Below are 20,455 nucleotides of genomic sequence, written 5' to 3' on the forward strand. Positions count from 1 at the left end.
GAGACACCGTTGAGAAATGGTCATCCAGAAGGTTGGTTTTATTCAGCAGATCATTCTTTAAAACATTATTTTATTAAAATAATATTTTATCTGATCTTGCATTGTGAATGGTTGTCTAAAGGTGTGCTGATTATTGCCTAAATTGGTTCCAAGAGTAACTTAACTTAATTTCCAGATTCTTCAAGATAATCCTTGGTTCTCAAACATAAACATTGCATGGTAATGTTGCATCACTCTTTCGGTCATGATTTTCAATCATCTTTAATCAACTTGTTTATATTGTACATAGCCCATTAGTCTTCGTTATTCTTTAATTCTGCTTGGTAGTTTAGTTGGATTGTTTTAGCATAGTCAAGAGTTTGTTGATTGAAATATGTTTGACTTTGAGTTGACTTATTTTTGTTAATAAATTCTTGTATTTTAAGAAATTGTGTGAATTCATTCCATGTGTGTGCAGAGTTTTGCTGTTCAATAATGTCAGAGCTTGGCTCACCCTTTTGATTTTGTCCTATTACCACCGCCTTACTGGGCTGGTATTCTCATGACAACCCTTAACAGACCGAAATATTATTTGATAAAATATTAAAATATTAAATAATATTCTCAGATTCATAATCACAACACTACTCTGCAATACCAGCCTGAACACAATTGAAAAGGAAAGGTTGTTAAAGTTATTATATATTATTATTCATATATATATATATATATATATATATATATATATATATATATATATATATGCCCTTTAAACAGCAGGTAAAATATGTCTGCTATAATGGCTCTACCTGTGTACTGAGGACTCGTACTTCCTGTGGGACATGCAACCTGTTGGAGGCCTTTGGTGTCATCATGACAGAGACAATCTCATCTAGGCTATCGTCCCCTGAACGTCTGTCTGTCATCAGCGTAGTCTGGGACCCATATTTTCTCAGCACAGGAGAACGAGCACTGATGGGACTTAATAGGACTGTGGATACAGAAACAATAAATACTGAATTTACTGTGATGTCATTTTCTTTTTAAAGGTTGAGGTAGAAGCCAGACTAGATTTAGCTCAAAAGATGTGATGAAATACGACCCATATACCTCATGTGCAAACAAAACAAAGTTTAATAGGCCAATTAGAAGTGGTATAAGGTTATAGATTTATTTTCCCACCCCTAAGTTACACCACATTTTAAACCAAGAGTTTTAGTCTTTGAGCAGTTATGTTGTTATCTTGAGCTAAGTAACCCAGATACCAGCTAGATTAGTAAATTATTTATCTAAATCCAATGGGATTTTATTTGGAAAATTTTTCAGGTAGAATTGTTTTAAGTACCTGTTTCTATTCTTTCAAAATGCAAGCTGGCAAGATAAAGATGCTAACTGAAACATAATCAGTCTCAGTTTTCTGATGTGTGTGTTAACAAATTGGATTGAATTTATTACAGTTGCATAGCCAAGATAAATCGTACATATAGTCACACGTATGGAATAGCAATTGTCAGAAATAATTTTTTATTTACCTTTGTCTATTCTTCAATAATGCAAAAAGACAAGCTAGCAAGGTGTCTGGTAAACATGCAAACATTTTTTGGGATAAATTGTATTGAATTTATTTTAATATAAAGGCTTACATAATTTATTATTCTTTTCTGAAATTTTTTTTACCTTCTAACTTTAAATAGAAAGTTTAAGTAAAGTTAGCACATGCATTTTTTGTAGACCTAAGATATTAATTTTTTTAAAGTGATTTTTGGATGTCTCAGTGCCTGTTTATCTAAATGCAAACAGAGAAGTAAGCAAGATGTCTAGTAAATGTGTTAACTGAAACCTCTCTTAGTTTTTATATTGAATCTGTTTTATTTCAAAAGTAAATATAAATATGTTTTCTAAGATATTTAGAAAATATCTTATCTAATCTAATTTTCTAAACACTTTGAATTTAAATTAGCATATACATTCTCTTGGCGAAATCATATGTTTTGTAAGAAATTTCTGGACCTGCCTGTGTGTCTTTTCTTATAACGTAAACTAGCAAGTTGTCTGTTAAACATGCTACCTTGTATCTATTCTGACAGTTTTGTTTTTAAAGGTATTTTGGAGGAACTGTATGGAATTTATTTGAGTTATAAAACATTTGCGAAAATAGTTATTTAAGACATTTTCTAATTTGAATTGCAAATCAAATTAACATGCAGATTTTCTTACTTATACAGTATAAGATATTAACTTTCAAATGCATTTTTTAACTACTTGTGTTTATTTTATAAAGTAACCGGGCACACTAGCAAGGTGCCACTTAAATATGCTGACACCTAATCTGTCCCCATTTTTATCTGAATAGTTCTGAACAAATGGTATTACATTTATTTTCAGTCATATAGCTTAGATAAATGTTATTTTTTTCTGAGATATTTTGATATGTTGTCCCTACAAATAGAAAGCTTTCATCAAATTAGCATGGACATTTTCTCGGTTATAATGTATAAGTTTAATGGTAACAAAAAACTAGCTTAATTGTAAAAAATTAATATGAATAGAAATGAAAAAACGAAACCTATGAAGGATAGAAACAAACTAAAAGGGCTAAAAATATAGACAAAAATTCCCAATGCACTGTAAACAAATACTGTTGTAACCCTTTTACAATTTATTACAACAAAGTTAGAACAAATAAACAATACTCAGACAAAGAAACACAGTTGACTCAGCTATATTATCACTATTCATATAGAGTAACCACACATGCATTCATGAAGCACCTTTTGGCTGAGAGACAATGAGCTGCACCTCCTCAGGGCTGCTCTCCATGACCTCAGCTGCCTCACTAAACGTGACGCCCTCCAGGCTGATGTGGTTCAGGGATATCAGACGCCCACCTGAAGGCAAAGGTCAACATGAAAGGGTGACCCCCTTCCCCCCCCCCCCCCAAAGCATTCAGAGCACAATCTTTGTCCTTCTTTGCACACGTCTTGATACATACTGCCTTTGTTCATTTATCAAAGGTGTAAAAATATTCTATAAATAAGATTTAAACATTGGAGCAACGTTACAACTAATTATTTAAAGAAAAAAGGAATTTCTGCATGGAAAACAAAAATCTAGAAGACATTTTTGGAGTTATTTAATGTGGAATTAATATGTTTAGTGTTAAAGGTATGTACCTGGTCTGATGCGTCCATCCTTATCCGCAGGTCCTCCATGCACAATGGAGGCAATAAAAATGCCCAAGTCATACCGACCTATTGTGTCCTCTCCAACTATCACTATACCTGTGTTGGTACAAGTTACAGATACAACTGAAACCAGATGTTTAGATAAACTGTATAAATTGAAACATTAATGTTTTTTTCCCCACTGCCTTATATTAAATCAGAATAAATGTTTTGCTGTTTCAGGTCAGTTAAGATTACCAGAATTATTTCTATTTATTTAATGCCAGGAAATTAAAACAGATTTAAACAAAACATTTTGCTTTTTTTAGATTCAGATATTTACATATAGAAATATTACTATGCATTCAAACAATATGGTAAAGCCCAGAGGAGGATGTCATGGCATCGTTTCAGTTAACTGGAGGTACACTTGTTGTTTTTGTACACCTCTAAGACACTGCTTGTAATGCAAACAATCAAAAAAAAGCAGCCAAGATATAAGGAAGAGAACTGTGGGCCTTAGCTAGTCTGGTTTATCATAATTATATGGAAGTATAAACACCACAGCATGGTCAAGCTGTCATACAGTTCTGGAACAACAACAGAACAAAAGCAAGAGACCCTGTGAAGATACTGGTTGAGGCAGGTAATAGAGTGTCATGGTCCACAATAAAATTAGTCATAAAACAATATCTTCATTTTTTAAGACATGTCAAGGGTCTGATGAAACTAAAATGTGTCTTTCTGGAGATAATAACTATTTTTATGTTTGGAGGATAAAGGAGGAAGTCTGCAAGTCTTAGAGCACTGCCCAAATTTTGTGAAGTAAGTGGCAGCATAATGCTGTCTGGATGTTTTGCTGCAGGAGGGACTGGTGAACTTTACAAATTAAATGATCATGTTGGCATCATGAGGAAAGAACATCATGTGAAGATTTTATAACATATCCAAACATTGGTAATGAAGTTACAAATTGTGCACAAATGGGTATTCCAAATGAACAATGGCCTTAAGTATATCACTCAATTAATTAAAATGTTATTTAGGGATAACAGGCCCTTTGTAGGAAGCCTTTAAACCTGTTTCAGTTAAACCAGTTCTTTGCGTAGGAATGGGTCAAAATTCATAAAAGGTATTGTGAGAACCTTGTGGAAGGATAACAAAGTTTAAAATGAACTTCTAACAAATGCTGGAAAAATGTATGTAAAGTTCTGACTTTGATTAAATGAATAAAATTATCTCTTGCTCATTATTCTTGCAGTGACAATGACGCAGGGGGGTCTTTAAATGACACATAACAGCAATATTAATATTGGATATTGATATTGTAGCAGATTTTATTTTTAGTGCAGCCCTGATAAAACATTATTTAAACAAGAGTTTGGTAAATAATTAGGAGTGGTAAAATAATGATTCCATGCAGTGAAGGGTGATGTCCTTACCTAAGCCTAGTTTTGGGTCCTTCTTTAAGGAAACACATATGACTTCCCTCTCTGAAGATGTCCCAAGTTTCGGCTTTGTTTCTGTAGGATGAGTGATACAACACCATTAACCAAAGGCAATTATAGCTCTGAATGAGCAAGGGGACACAAAACTACTCTCTTGAAAATAATACTTTAAGGAAAACTACTTGCTGACTACAGCAAAGGCACAAGAGAACATGTGGTGCATTTTCTGTCTTAAAGCTGAAGCTGAGCTGTAGGTGTGAAGATGTTGTGCCTCTGGCTGCTGGGGATGCAGAATGGGCTTCTGATCCACTCCTCTGAGAACAGGATAGAGAATGTAAACCTGTGCTGCTGTGCTGACTGCTGGAGCAGGTGCTGCGAAAAGAGAACAGGAAGGAAAACACAAACAAATGAATTTACACAAAAGACTGTTTCAAAAGAAATTAGCCTATAAATTTTTTCCAAAAAACAAACAGACAACTAGGGATGATCTACGAAAACTGTGGAAAGGTTTTCATAGGCTTTGAACTTTTTCACATTTTGTCAAGTTTTAACCAAAACCTTTATGTTGTAGACTAAAACAAAGCAATGCATGATAGTAAAGCAAAAAAAAAAAAAAGACTATATGGTTTCCAAATCTTTTACAAATAAAAACCAGATAGCATGGATTTCTTTTTTAGAATCCCTAAATACATTTTGTAGAACGACCTGTAATCACAGCTGTAAGTCTTTTGGAGTATGTCTCTACCCGCTTAGCAAATTTTAGCGACTGAAAGGTTTGCCCATTATTTGCAAATTAGCTCAGTCTTGGCCTGATCAGATACAGAATGTCTGTACACAGCGGTTTTCAAGTCAGTTAATAAAGGTGAGAGTATGTTTCCATGTAAAACATCCCATTGTAGCTCTGGTTGTATGTTTTGGGTCTTTGTCTTGCTGAAGGATTAATCTCCACTACAGTATTTTTGACCAGCTTCCTTTTCCCTGCTGAAGAAAAGCCTCCCCGGCATGATGCTGCCACCACCATGTTACACTATGGGGAAAGTATCTTCAGGAAATTTGCAGTGTTAGTTTTCCACCACACATAGAACTTTGTATGCAGGTTAGATTGTTTAGATTTGATCTCTTTTGACCACAACTTGTTTTTCCTTATGTTTGGTATATTAGTTTATTATCTAATCCTGCTGGGTTCCTTGGTCTTCATGATGCTGTTTGACAAAACTCTGATACCTTTACAGTTGTGTTTATACTGAGAATTGATTGCACAGGATTTTATTTAGGGGTATCAGACTAAAACAGGCATTATGACAAAGGCACCCCAGACTTTTTAGGATGTTAAAAACAAGGTGTCTGTTATCATATAAAATCACAATAAAATACATTGAGGTTTCTGGTCGTAACGTGACCTACCAATTTTTGCTGCATCAAAATAATAATTATAGCACTTGATAGGCCTAATGCTGATTGTCTTAAAGACAATCAGCTTTAGGAATCATAGTAATTGGTTTCTCTGAACATAGAGTTAGGGTTATTGAAACTACTATAGGAAATAAAATACCTGTGATGTTTCACACGGGCCTCACTTCTGTCGGAGACATCATTACACAGTTTGGTCAGGGACCCTTCCTGGGGCGTGGTCATGCCGCTGTTATCCTGGAGTGTCTCAGAACATGAGAGGGACTTGAGCTGGCTGCTCTGAGCACGGCATACAGCTGCGTACTGCACAATGTTGTCCTCTGAACAAAGATGTAGAAATTATGTTTCCTATCCTCTACAGTATGCAAGAGCGGAGGCCAAAGCGCAGAGTGCCCGTAGAATATAGTCTTTTAGCTAAATATATGCAATGAAACTACAAAGAAGTCTGGCAGCAGACACCTAGACTTTAAAACCTAGTGGAAAAGAGTTAGGCTGCAGAAGCTTACCTGAGATCAGGCTGTGGCTTAGCTGGCGGGAGCTCATCTCATTATTAAACTTGTGCTGGGCTGAACAGAGGTTACACAAATATTTGGCTATCCTAGACCTCTCTGTGATGAAGATGTATTTCTTCCGGCTGCCCCGGAACTCGATTATAAATTTTCGTTTCTGCAGATCCATGAAAGAGAAGATTTTAGAGCATGAAAATGAAACACGTGACAATAATGTGCCGCCAATGTGAAGGACTCTCTCACGTTAGAGGAGATAGTAGCTGTCTCCCTCCAGTAGAAATTCTGAGTGGTGGACCTGCAGCCATCTTTTACCTCATAGACGATGACACCTTTGGCACAAACCCCGAGAATGATCTCTCCATCTGAAGGCTTTTTCTCCCGTATCACACGATGGAACAAGACACCATACTCAGGCAACTGCTGACAAACCTGCAGATTTAAAAAGAACAACCATCACATTTATACACGGTCGATTGAGCATCATGAGTTGGACTGTCCAATTTCCAAGTCCTTTAGTCCACCTTAAGGAATTCAAGTTCTGATTCATCTGTGAGCATCTGGGCGTTATTGGCGTGAAGTCTCAGCAGCTCTGCTTGAATGGAAGGCAAGGCACGTTTCTCCATCATACTCTTGGAAACATACTGATCAGGTCGGTAGTAGTTTCTACCTTTCACCTAAACAGAGTAGAGTACAGGCTTTCACAACGTACACCAGGCATTTTATTATGCTTACTATACTAAAGTAACACATTTGTATGATCAAAACACAACAGCTTTTTATAGAGAATCATAGTAGGGTAGCTTACAATTTCTGAAGTGAGATTCTGGTAAGAGGCATTATTGTCTTACCTGTGATAAATGCATATTTACTATGGTAAAAACCATATCTGTTCTCTTATTGACTAGTTAGAGTAGCCAAGACACGGTTTCTGTCATTTTCAATCAACTCCTGTCTAAAACCACCACAAACATTCATGGGAAGTTTATTGAACTTGAATGATCAAAATATAGTTGCCCCCTTACAGATTTTTTTCTATTTTTGCTGTTTTGTCTCAATTGAATGCTTTAGATCAGGGGTGTCCAAAGTGCAGCCCAAGGGACATTTGCGGCCCTTGAAGTGATTTTGGGTGACCCTCGATCACAATTCAAAAATGGCCTAAGTTGTGTTTTCCAGCTCAGGCAGTTGATGCAGATACACATAAAAAAAAACAGTTAGGTGCAATTTTCACTTATGCAAGGCCTTTCAAAAAAGATAATGACAAATTAAAGCCTTCTTAAAAAAGAAAATTTAAGGTGCAACACAGAGTGTTCATCTTTTATCTGCCATGTTTTTGCTTCTAATTTCATTTATTGGTAAATAGGAATATAAACATCCCGTGACTTTATTAAAACCGGACTTGGGCACGCCCATTTATTAAACTTGGCAAAATAAAGCAAGAGTGAACCATGTCCTGTTCTTGTTGCCGAAATGACACAAAGACCATAATGATCAACCCGAAAAATGTATGATAACAGGTTGTTTTTTTTTTCTTAATCAGGTTTCAGATCTACAGTAACTTACAGATCAATTTTCTACAGAAATTAGACTTCTCAGTTTGTTTCATTAAAACATTGCGTGTTTACTTTATTGTGGAGCAAGTAAAATTGAAAAAGAAAAGTTTTTGCAATATTAATAAAGGAAAAAAAAATCTAAATTTTAAAACTTGAAATATGATAGTAGAAGTGTGATGGTCTCTAGCTACTTCTCTGCTTTAGGGTCTAGACAACTTGCTGAAACTGATGGAACCACAAAGTCTGTTACTCTAGCAGAAAATCTTGAAATCCTATTGAGAAAGAGAGAATTTCTTGATTGGCACCCTCTCAGTCCATGGTGATGTAATCACCATGATCATGGCAGGCTTTAGTCTTGGTGGTTCCTGGGATTTTCTGAACGTCCTAACTGATTTACGTTTCTTTAAAGGTTACCGTTTGCGTCAGATGGCCAAAACCTGGATATGTAATTGCTAGTCACCAGTAATAACAAGTGTTTGACTGCTGTAATATCAATAACAATAGTTAACAAATTTTCCTAATCTAGTTCAGATTTTTTTTATTATAATGCCTTTTATACTGTCTTATAATCCTCCAAGGGACACATACATAATTTCCAATCAGTTCTTTTTTTATTTTTGTGCGCAATACATAAAACCCACAATAAATTCAAACATGTGCACACAGTACCTTTTTGTTAAAATTTATTTTTGTTGAATATTTATTCCAACCTGAAAAAAGAACTGTTTAAATTAATCATTAAAGGTCCAAATTCATGGCAATAAAGATAATTATAGCAATTCCAGTCAGTATGTAAAATAGACTGCTGGAGATAGGCACCAGCTCCCCCGTGACCCACTATGGAATAAGCGGTAGAAAATGACTGACTGACTGACTGATGTAAAATTTTAACTACAAGTGTAACTATGGACTTCTGTGTCAATAACAGTCTAATATAAACCTCATAACAATATTAAGGTTCATAAAATAGTGACATATTGTGGATTATATTTATTTTGGCATGGAAAAATCTTACTTTCATCTTGGTTACCGTAGTGTCTAGGTCAGCCTTTACATGGAAAACTAATTTCAATCAAAGTAAAGGAATTAAGATTCACTTACTACTGGTAAGACAATGAGTAAACCTAAAATCTGTTGTAAACTACAAGTTTTGATAAGACAAAATGATTCATTTCAGGGTAATGTAATGGGGAGAGTGATAAGAGTCTTAGTACTTGACCAGTCGTAATGGCCAAAAGTCATGTATTCACATCCTATAATGTACAACCTCAGGCATGCAGTCTCCATACTCTGCCTGCAGGGCCAAACCTCCAAGGTACAGAGCAGTCTCCTCATGGCAGGACAGTCTATCTTCTAAAAGGTCCCTCCTGAGCTGGAGGTAATACTGGTGACGGGTCTGTTTGTGCCTAACGGAAAAGACCGCAAAGGTATTCAGGATCAGTTGGAAAATGTTCTTGCTTTTTCTGCATGTAAGGCTTGATGTGTCTCAAGACGTTGGAGCTCCAGTTCTAGAATACATAATTAGACTCTTTCATAGTTATTTCCTAATCATCAGAAAAAGTTAGATTTATTGACTGTATCGAGACTTGACAGGAGAAACAATTTTTGTATAGCAATAAACTGAAATGTTGTCCATCAAGTGTCCAACCTCAACAATAAAAAATGACTTAAAATAGAGGACTTACAAAATAAGAGAGATGTTGTTTACAAAGAATTTGATCCTGAAGAAAAGGACAAAAGTGGTTGTAGGCACTTTCTTCCAGCTGTCTGAAGCCACTTTGGAGATCTTGGTGTCATTATCAATGAAGAAAAACTCATTATCTGGCCAGATAATAGAGACAAGATCAAAGATAATTTGTAAGTGGCTTGATAGGGAAAGATCCATTCAACAAGTAGTCATGGCAAACTTTTTGCTTAAGTCATTTTACCATCAATATATGCAAGGCCAAAATAGAAATGTTCCACAAGGTTTGAATGAGCCACGATCATGTCAAACACATCTCCTCCTCTGGTTTTCACTTCACATTTGACCAGGATGCTTTGACCATTTGGCATCACCACACTGAGCTCTCTATGGGTGGCTGTAGATTTCCCTTTCTTTGCCTAGGATGGGGGAAGAATAAACATGACATCCAAAAAGCAAAGACAAAACTACATGCTTGAAAATGATTGTGGCCAGCATTAACTTACTAGGATGGACCCAGACAGCTCCAAAATAACAAGGGGTTCCTCTAAAACTCTGATAAACTCAGGACCCATGTCCTACAACACAGAAAGAAAGGAAGATGAATCTCTAACAGGACATATGGGGGGAATTTAAATGAATGTTCAGTTTTTTAGATACCATAGAGCATGAAATGTTGTCTCACTTTCAATTTCTTGTCATTCAAACTCATGTTCAGATGCTGCCAGCTGGGATAACTTTCTCTGAGTTGGCCTCCCAAGGGAATCCTGGGGGTAGAGAGTTTTCCAGTCTCAGTCTAATAGGAGGCAAGATCTGTCACTCATTATATTAAGGCTTGGAACCATATCTACAAATTTAGCAATGGCATGGGGAGTTTGTCTTGTATAAACTCATTGGCCAATGTATTAGGTACACATTGCTAGGCTGGACCGCCTTTTGTCTTTAAACCACCTTACATCTTTGTGGCATCGATTCAACAAGGTATGAGAAACACATACTATCATGCAGTAGTGCAGATTTCTCAGCCACTCATCCATGATGCAAATCTCCCATTCCATTACATCCCAACAGTACATTGTATGGCTGTGTTTAAAAAACCCAGCAGTTTCTGAAATACTACAAGCCTGTCTGACACCAACAACCAGGCAATGTTTTTGCGTCTTTGTTATGCTCTGTTTGATCATGAACAGGTAGTTTTCCAGTCTACGTGCCTAAATGCATTGTGCTGGTTCCATGTAATTGGAATATCTGTGTATTGTGTTAACAAGCAATTTAGCAGGTGTACCTGATAAGGGGACCAGCAACTGTAAATATATATTCTGTCTTTTACCCTGCAGGTTTCTTATCATTTAGACCTATGAATAAAAACTAAATTCCAATGGCTGCAAAGTAAGAGCTACTTGCAAAGATTTACTTCTCTGATTTTACTCAGTGTTTCTAACAAAATAAAACATATTTGGTCTTCTTACCCTGTATTGTCAGCTGGATAAGATGTTCCTGAAAATGGTCTGTGAACCTTCTTTTTTAGGGTCCATGTTGAGTTACTGAAAGAACCTCCTGGAAAACAGACTGGTCAGTTAATGCTTTGGTAGTTTTGCAACTTAAACATTAGGTTCTGGCGGTGTGTCTGTGTTCTATATAAACATAATAACTGCACATTTTGGAAAATAAACATATTAGCTTTCTTGCTGAAAGGTTAATGGTAAAATGAACACTGTCTTTGGCCAGCAGCCAAAACTACATGTGTAAATTCAGTAGGGTTGTAAAGGTATGGGTTTTCATACCAGAAATAGTGATTATGGGCTTTTTGGTCCCGGACATAAGGTATGCCTACTTAAAACATTTAACTTTGATTTAAGCATGTAAATATGTATGTATGAAACTTGTACTCGTCTTCCGCTTTATCCGGGACGAGGTCGAGATACTTGGACTCCTCCACTTTAGGCAGGAGCAAGTCACCCTTTTCCGGCCGAGAACCATGGCCTCATGCTTCACACTCGGCTGCAAACCGCCCCAGTGCATGCTGTAGGTCTTGGCTAGAGGGGGCCAACAACACCACGTCATCTGCAAAATGAAGAGACGAAATCCTCTGGTCCCCAAACTAGACCCCTTTTGGCCCTTGACTGCACCTAGAAGTCCTGTCCATGAAAGTTATGAACAAGACCGATCACAAAGAGCAGCCTTGCCAAATTCCAACGTGCACTGGGAACAGGTCCGACTTAGTGCCGGCAATGCAGACCAAACTCCTGCTCTGCCTGTACAGAGACTGGATGGCCCCTGATAAAGAGCCTCCAACTGCATACTCCTGGAGCACCCCCCACAAGGCACCATGAGGGACACGGTTTGAATGCCTTCTTCAGGTCCACAGAACACATGTGGCCAGGTTGGGCAAACTCCCATGAACCATCAAGCACCCTGTAGAGGGTGTAGAGCTGTTCCACAGCCGTGACAAAAACATCTCTGCTCCTCCTGAAGTTGAGGTTTGATTATCGGCCAGACTCTCCACTCCAATACCCTTGCATAGGCCTTACCAGGGAGGCTGAGGAGTTTAGATGTGTTCCAACAACAAGGGGATCACAGGAAGGTCCCTGTTGGGGGACTACCACCCCGGTCTGCCAGTCTAGAGGCACTGTCCCTGACCGCCACATAATATTAAAGAGGCGTGTCAGCCACGACAGCCCCACAATATCCAGAGCCTTGAGGTACTCAGGTCAGATCTCATCCACTCCTGAAGCCTTGCCACCGTGCAGCTTTTTCACCACTTTGGTAACTTCAGCTTGGGTGATGAGCGAGGATGACTCCAAATCCCCAGTTTCTGCTTTCACCAGGGAAGGTATGACGGCAGGATTGAAGAGATGCTCAAAGTACTCATTCTACCACCTGATAATGTCCCCAGTCGAGGTCAGCAGCTACCTACCCTCATTGTAAACACTGTTGGCGAAGCACTGCTTTCCTCTCCTGAGGCACCGGTCGGTTTTCCAGAATTGCTTTGAGGCCGACCAATACTCCTTCCAGTCGGCCTCGGGTCAGACAAAGTGCGGCTCAGACATTATTACACCAAGGCACGTGACATCACCTGGTATGGCGGGGCTTATGGTTTTAGTGCCCCAACCACCCAAAGAAATGTTTAATCTGTATGGAAGTTACAGTTCACATTGTTTTCTTCTCTAGGAGGTTCAGAAATGTTTGAAAGTTAAACCATTTTACTGGCACTTCTGGAGCAACCATGTCTGGATAGCTGTGGTAAAACTTCCTTAGTGCTTCTGTCCAGAACAAACAGATTAGATCTACCTGTTGCAGAACAGTTTAAGCAAAACCTGCAGCTGCAACAGATAGACTACTTGATGTGTTTAACATAACATTATTTAGTTGAAATCATGGATTTATTAAATAAACTTAAACAGTTAAACAGCACCCACATCATCTGTAGCAGCATAATTAGACAGCTTGGCTTTATTTCATCTAAGCTGACCTAAAAAAAACCGAACCTCAACTGAAAACAAAAGCTGATTAGTGCTATGTACTACATCCAAATAGTACAAATAACCTAGAAATAATAATGGGCCTGGTATGGAAGAAATAATATTTAGATTTTTAAAAGAGAATTTATTTAATTTATTTTTGACTTGGTATTGCCTGTGCTTGGCCTATTTACAGAGTAAATAAAGTCAACAACAACCAACCAGTAGGTAAACCCATACAAGGCTGTTCTAACATCAGTTCACAGCTGTTTTAGGTGGAAAACAGAGAAACAAGTCTGTCAGAAGCTACAGATTATATGCTATGTTCAGCTTATAACAGCACGCAACCCACTGGCAGGGTCTCCTTAACAACCATTACACCCTGTCTACACAATAGCTGATATCCATTGTAAAGTATGGTGAAGGAGCTTTGATGCAGTGGCCTGTTTCTCTGAAAAATGACCTCAGAGTGAGTTGCATCAGAAACTTAGAAATCTGCCAGATTTTATCAGGGAATTGAAATAAGGTCTTCATCGATTAAGTGTGTCACCAGCAGTTTTTGTAAGACAAGCAAACAAACAAAAAGAAAACCCAAGATGTTACTGCTAAAAGTTTTTTTTGTAGTTTTTAATCCGCTACTTGTAGAAGCTCTTTTTGCTTACAACTCAAATAGCTACTCCTTGGAGATATTACCAGGGCTGCTCTGGGTTTTTCGGATCATTATCTAATCCACCTCATCCCAACCTACAGACAGAGACTAAGAGCTTCCAAACCCAAGGTTCACACTGTTAAGAAGTGGACTGAGGAATCAAAGCAGATGTTACAGGCCTGCTTTGAATGCACAGACTGGAGGAATGAACTTCTCTCCAACCTGAAGAGGACAAGCCACCCTTTTCCGGTCGACAACTATGGCCTCAGACTTGGAGGAGCTGATCCACATCCCAGCCGCTTCACACTCGCCTGCAAACCACCCCAGCTTATGCTGTAGGTCTTGGCTAGAGGGGTCCAGCAGGACCACATCATCTGCAAAAAGAAGAGACAAAATCCTCTGGTCCCCAATCCAGATCCCCTCCGGCCCTTGGCTGCGCCTAGAAATCCTGTCCATAAAAGTTATGAAGGGTGACAAAGGGCAGCCCTGCCAGAGTCTGACATGTACCGGGAACGGGTCTGACTTAGTGCCGGCAATGCGGACCAAACTCCTGCTCCGCTTGTACAGCGGATGGCCCCTGATAAAGGGCCCCCGACTCCATACTTCTGGAGCACCCCCCACAGGGTATCACGAGTGACACAGTTGAATGCTTTCTCCAGGTCCACAAAACACATGTAGACCGGCTGGGCAAACTCCCATGAACCCTCAAGTACCCTGTAGAGGGTATGGAGCTGGTCCAGTGTTTCACAGCTGGGTCGCAAACCACACTGCTCCTCCTGAAGCCAAGGTTCGACCATCGGCTGGACTCTCCTCTCCAATACCCTGGCGTAGGTCTTACCAGGGAGGCTGAGGAGTGTAATCCCCCTGTAGTTGGAACACACCCTCTGGTCACCCTTCTTATGAAGGGGGACCACCACTCCCAGTCTGCCAGTCCAGAGGCACTGTCCCCGACCGCCACGCAATGTTGAAGGGGAGTGTCAACCATGACAGCCCCACAACATCCAGAAACTTGAGGTACTCAGGGCGGATCTCATCCACCCCCGAAGACCTGCCACCGCGGAGCTTTTTAACCACCTCGGTGACTTCAGCCCGGGTGATGAAAGAGCCCAACCACGAGTCCACGGCCTCTGTTTCCACCAGGGAATGCGTGATGGCAAGATTGAGGGGATCCTCGAAGTACTCCTTCCACCGCCCGATAATGTCCCCAGTTGAGGTCAGCAACCTCCCACCCCCACTGTAAACAGTGTTGGTGAAGCACTGCTTCCCTTTCCTGAGGCGGCAGACGGTTTGCCAGAATCGCTTCGAGGCCAACCGGTAGTCCTTCTCCATGGCCTCATCGAACTCCTCCCAGACCTGAGTTTTTGCCTCTGCCACAGCCCGGGCCGCAGCACGCTTGGCCTCACGGTACCCGACGGCCGCCTCAGGAGTCCTACAAGCCAACAACAGCCGATAGAAGTCCTTCTTCAGCTTGACAGCGTCCCTTACTCCCGGTGTCCACCACTGGGTTCGGGGATTACCGCCGCAGCTACGGGCAGCAGCATCGACAATAGATGCGGAGAACATGGTCCACTCGGACTCTATGTCTCCAACATCCCCTGGAATCTGGTCAAAGCTCTCCCGGAGGTGGGAGTTGAATACATCCCTGGCCAAGGGCTCTGGCAGATGTTCCCAGCATACCCTCACTATACGCTTGGGCCTGCCAAGTCTGTCCGGCTTTCTCCTTCTCCAGCGGATCCAACTCACCACCAGGTGATGATCAGTAGATAGCTCAGCCCCTCTCTTCACCTGAGTGTCCAAAACATGCGGCCGAAGGTCTGATGATACGACAACAAAGTTGATCATTGACCTCCTGCCTAGGGTGTCTTGGTGCCGAGTGCACTGATGGACACCCTTATGTTTGAACATGGTGTTCGTTATGGACAATCCGTGACTACCACAGAAGTCCAGAAACAAAACACCATTCGGATTCAGATCGGGGAGGTCATTCCTCGTGATCATGCCTCTCCAGGTGTCACTGTCGTTTCCCACGTGGCCGTTTAAGTCCCCCAGCAGAATAATGGAGTCCCTGGGAGGGGCACTATCCAGCATCCCTGACAGGGGTGCCAAGAAGGCCGGGTACTCCGCACTACCGCTCAGCTCGTAGGCCTAAAGGACAGTCAGAGACCTGTCCCTAACCCGAAGGCGCAGGGATGCAACTCTCTCATCCACCGGGGTAAACCCCAACACGAGACGGCTGAGCTGGGGGGCACCCCAGCCCGCCGCCTCTCCCCGTGGGCCATTCCAGAGTAGAAGAGAGTCCAGCCCCTCTCAAGGAGATGGATTCCAGAGCCCACGCTGTGCATGGAGGCGAGCCAGACTATTTCTAGTCGATATCTCTCGACCTCCCGCACAAGCTCAGGCTCCTTCCCCCCCAGCGAGGTGACATTCCACATCCCTAGAGCCAGCCTAAGCATCCGGGGATCGGGCCGCTGAGGTCTCCACCTTCGTCCACACCCCAAACCTCTTTGCACCAGTCCCTCACGGTTCCCACTGCAGGTGGTGGGCCCACTGGGGGATGGCCTCGCGTCTCTCGTTCGGGAAAATAAGAACAGTATAGATCAGGCTCAGTTCATGTTTTAAACTTGCCCATTCTTGGTTGTGTTTCTATTTTTAATATACTTTAGAAAATCAGGCTGTGTTTTTTGTTCTATATCGTACTTCAGTCACCAATGAGAGTAAGAAAAGCAAAAAAAAAGCCCAAAGCATTTTGTTTCCCTAAATGTAGCCATACAGACAACATACTAAATCGTGACTTCAAAAATTAGGTACATACTGAACTAATTTGTATACGTGAGCACCCCTAAAATTCAACTGTTATAGTTTAGCCATTCTTCTTCTTCTTATTATTATTATTATTATTAGTAGTAGTAGTAGTAGTAGTAGTAGTATTAGTATTAGTCTTATCATTATCTATGGATATATTAGTCTATGTATAGATATTTGGGTGTGTTCTACAGGCTCCATAAAGATAGATTTGCATTTAGATTAGTTAGAGTTTATATTTTATTTAGATTACTTTTATATTTTTGCAGTTTTATTCTTTTGTCACTCATTTTATTTTATCTGTTGACAGTATTCCTCATCTTATTTTCTAATGTACAATCAATGTGTTCCTGTACCTTAGAGAGTGAATACTGTAACATGGCACCAGTAGCCTTCCTGACCATTTTTAGGTTTTAAATGTCACTACCACCTACACACTGGACCTTCAGGAGATCCAGTAAGCTAGTTTAAAGGCGTGGTGCATAAGGAAACAGCTTGTCACAGCTTTTCAGCTTATGCACTAATTAAAGAAACGAGAAAGGACATTTGGAGGCATTTATAACTAGCTTAGCTTACTGAGCTCTTTTCTCTAAAAATTGAATGTAAAGGATGGAAAGATCCCCCTGCAAGATCACGCTTCAGTGTTTTAACTATTCTTGCAAAATCTTAGCCTCCCTTTTGTAATTTTCTTTGAACTGGATGTGACAAAATAGCTCATAGGGAAGAAGACCATGTTACTTGTTGATAACACCAGCCTACTTCAGAAGACAAACATACTAGAAAGGATGTGTGTCATGGCCCTCACCTTTCTTTGGACACTCTTGCTTAGCATTCCTTGCTTTAGTGTTAGCATTAGCAATTCTGTCTGAGGTACTTACTTCTACTTAAAGGATGAGTCAGGTACAAGTTTAACTTGGCCATTCTTAACACTAATCCACACTTACTACTATCTGGTTTTGCACATTACAGACACTGGCGTCGTAGTCCTATTTTTCCATGTTTTTCATTTTATAGAACTAACTGCAAAATCTTTTTATTTTTGTTTGGAGATGTTAGTAAGTTTTAATAATAATAAATGTTTTTGTAGCTTAAGTTAAAATATATGAAATTCAGCGTAAAAAATTATATAATTTAATTTTCTTATTTTTAAGGCCTCATTATTGTTCTTGGTACATTAAAAAAAGCATTCTCTGTAAATATACCTAATAACAATGTAACTACCTTAATTACAGTTTTTCAGTAAAAAAAAAAAAATGGCAATTTTATACCCAAATACAAAACATATAAGTTTTTTTTTCTTTAAAACTTTACATTTGCATTAATTTAGCCATACAATCTGTAATTTACACAGAGGTAAAATGAAAATTATATTGTAAACTCTTGCATATGGTATTAAAGAGTTTACTGTTCATTTCACTTAAAATGTAATTTCACACCTTCACATAGTCTGGGTCACTTTTAACAAATTTTACGTGAACCAAACCACCTGGACAACATGCAGCTACAGCAGCTGGGGTGCTATCACAAGAAGCTAGCTATTGTGAGTATCCAATTTGAATAAATAACTGAATCTGACTGCAATGTTCAATGATTAGGATTAATTGGAATGTATGTACCTGACTTTTGTGAAGTGCCTTGAGATGACATGTGTTGTGAATTGGCGCTATATAAATAAACTGAATTGAATGGAATTGAATTGAGTAGCATGCAAGTATGGAAAGCTAATTTAGCATTTAATTTAAAAAAAAACCTGCACTTATTTCTAATATCAACTTGAATCATGGATATCTGAACGGAGGGTTTCTCCTAGTAAGATTTCCCTTTCAGTCATCCATAATGTTTATTCTAAATAGGGCAAATGTATTTTTGGATAGGCACTGCAAATTCAACACACATGAATGGTACATTTAATGTCATTTGTTTTAGAAAGAATATTGGTTTAGGTAGCTGAAAGGTTAATTGTGGATGGAAAGGTTGCTCCTCTGAATACCTGAAATGTCCATTTCAAAAAAGAAGAAATAATTAATGGATATTTTCTTTAAAGTTCATTCTGGCTATTAAATCTTATGCTTGCCATGAGCAATTCAGTTAAGCTAGCAGGTATGTTGCTTGGTACTAATGAAATGATTGCATCAGTACTGACAAAAGACGTGCTGTGGTTACACAGATGCAAAGCAAGGATTTAAAGGCTTTCTGGTTCTATATTCATAAATCACACATATAACACATGATGTCCTCCTTTTGGTTAACCATCAGTCTTTGGTTCGCTAGCTTGTCCAATTGCATTTCCACTGTAATTTGCAACACTTAGCGAACTCCAACCCATGTTTCTATGTGGACCAGAGTTCAGCTGGTTCAGACCACATCAGAGTGCAAATGTATTTTTACACTTATTCAAATAAAGTGGATTATTCAAGGAAAGGATTCTGGTCCATTTAAATTGGATCCAACAGATCTGGGAAGGAAGTACCCCTTTAATATTTTCTCTCTCCATCAGGACACTACTTTTTTCATTAACTGATCCAATGCGGTTGATTTTTTAAAAGGTTTTACCCAAGTTTTATCGTAAATATATCCTTGATTTCAATGACACTCTTTTTTGTCTGTGCCTTGTGTGGACAATTACTGGGATCTCTCAGCATGAAACTGGTCCTTGAGACCTTGAACTTGTCAAGGAAAAGCTTACTGTGGATATACTCTGAACTTATATGAACACACATCAGTTATATTAATCATTGCATCTTTTAGCAAGAAAGCCAATAAGCACATTCCTGAAAAAGTTAAGCTATGTCAAACTTCACCTCAAACAAATGGGATCAGTTTCTTACTGTGTAATCTGTCCCTGACCATCTGACTGCGGTCTGTTAGCTGGGATCCGTTTTCAGCCATGGACACGTGATCAGCCTTTAGAGAAAGAACTTTCCAGCTCAATGAAACAAGCAGAGAAGTGGTTTTACAGAACAAGAAGAAAGTTTTTGAATTGTTGAGGAAAACACTGACACTCACTGAGTTTCTGTAGACATCCTCTACCAGCTGCCTGATGAGGCGCTCTGGGGATGGCAGCATGGAGGTCTTATGATGAAACTCACAGGTCTCTAGAACTGTAAGTAGGTCGGTCCTTCTCACCACCATGTCCTCACACATACTCAGCAACAAACCCTCCAGCTCTGTACTTATCTGGACCGGCTGAGGAGAGACCAGCCCAAATGGCAGTACATAAATGCTGAAAGTATGGAGGACAGTGACTGTGATCAGAAGAAAGAAGTAGGGGAAATACCTGATTTTGAGGCAGGTGATAATCAGCGCACCAATAAAGAGTCATTCCAAGTGAGTACACAACCATCTGAAGACCAAACACACAATAATGTAAGACATTTACTTCCAAAACACAAATCGATATAAAGCTTTTTTCACAAAAGCAAACATGAGATTTCATAAAAAATTTAGAGCTATAGGAATTATCAGAGATTTACAGCAAGAAAAACTGAGAAGAATTCAGAACTCTATAGAGAAGCATGTAGAAGCTTCAAAAGCATCACAGAAGCTAACTAGAATACACAAAAGTACATTATTTAATTTTACTGAACTATCTGCCACAGAGTGTTAAGGAGTTGTAAATGTCAGCAGCCTGTTGGAAACATTTAACACAAAGCAAAAATATTTAAAACATAGAAATTACACAATGAGACTGCTGTTAATGTTAACATTGCTTACAGTGCTAACTGTGCTAATAGCCAAGAAATTGAAAACAGCTTAGAAGTCGTATATTATTGACTTTGTTTGATTAAAATAGGAAATA

General features: G+C 39.3%; 1 protein-coding gene across 4 annotated transcripts in view; it reads right to left on the reverse strand.

Annotated features, from left to right (window-relative positions):
* The window catches only part of frmpd2 (FERM and PDZ domain containing 2), a 44,306-nt gene that overhangs the window by 15,654 nt on the left and 8,197 nt on the right, over nt 1-20,455 (reverse strand). For all 4 annotated transcript variants that reach the window (XM_047376152.1, XM_047376149.1, XM_047376150.1 and 1 more), the window contains exons 4-21: nt 19,934-19,999; nt 19,663-19,842; nt 19,485-19,560; nt 11,214-11,301; nt 10,430-10,511; nt 10,251-10,322; nt 9,989-10,163; nt 9,746-9,881; nt 9,328-9,466; nt 7,032-7,184; nt 6,754-6,939; nt 6,508-6,667; nt 6,144-6,321; nt 4,863-4,963; nt 4,586-4,666; nt 3,153-3,260; nt 2,751-2,867; nt 789-970 (exon numbers count right to left, since the gene is read on the reverse strand). In XM_047376152.1, the coding sequence (XP_047232108.1) occupies nt 789-970; nt 2,751-2,867; nt 3,153-3,260; nt 4,586-4,666; nt 4,863-4,963; nt 6,144-6,321; nt 6,508-6,667; nt 6,754-6,939; nt 7,032-7,184; nt 9,328-9,466; nt 9,746-9,881; nt 9,989-10,163; nt 10,251-10,322; nt 10,430-10,511; nt 11,214-11,301; nt 19,485-19,560; nt 19,663-19,842; nt 19,934-19,999 (2,280 nt within the window). The remainder of the gene's footprint in view (nt 1-788; nt 971-2,750; nt 2,868-3,152; nt 3,261-4,585; nt 4,667-4,862; nt 4,964-6,143; nt 6,322-6,507; nt 6,668-6,753; nt 6,940-7,031; nt 7,185-9,327; nt 9,467-9,745; nt 9,882-9,988; nt 10,164-10,250; nt 10,323-10,429; nt 10,512-11,213; nt 11,302-19,484; nt 19,561-19,662; nt 19,843-19,933; nt 20,000-20,455) is intronic.

This window comes from Girardinichthys multiradiatus, chromosome 10, assembly GCF_021462225.1.
Source record: "Girardinichthys multiradiatus isolate DD_20200921_A chromosome 10, DD_fGirMul_XY1, whole genome shotgun sequence".
Classification (NCBI taxonomy): Eukaryota; Metazoa; Chordata; class Actinopteri; order Cyprinodontiformes; family Goodeidae; genus Girardinichthys; species Girardinichthys multiradiatus.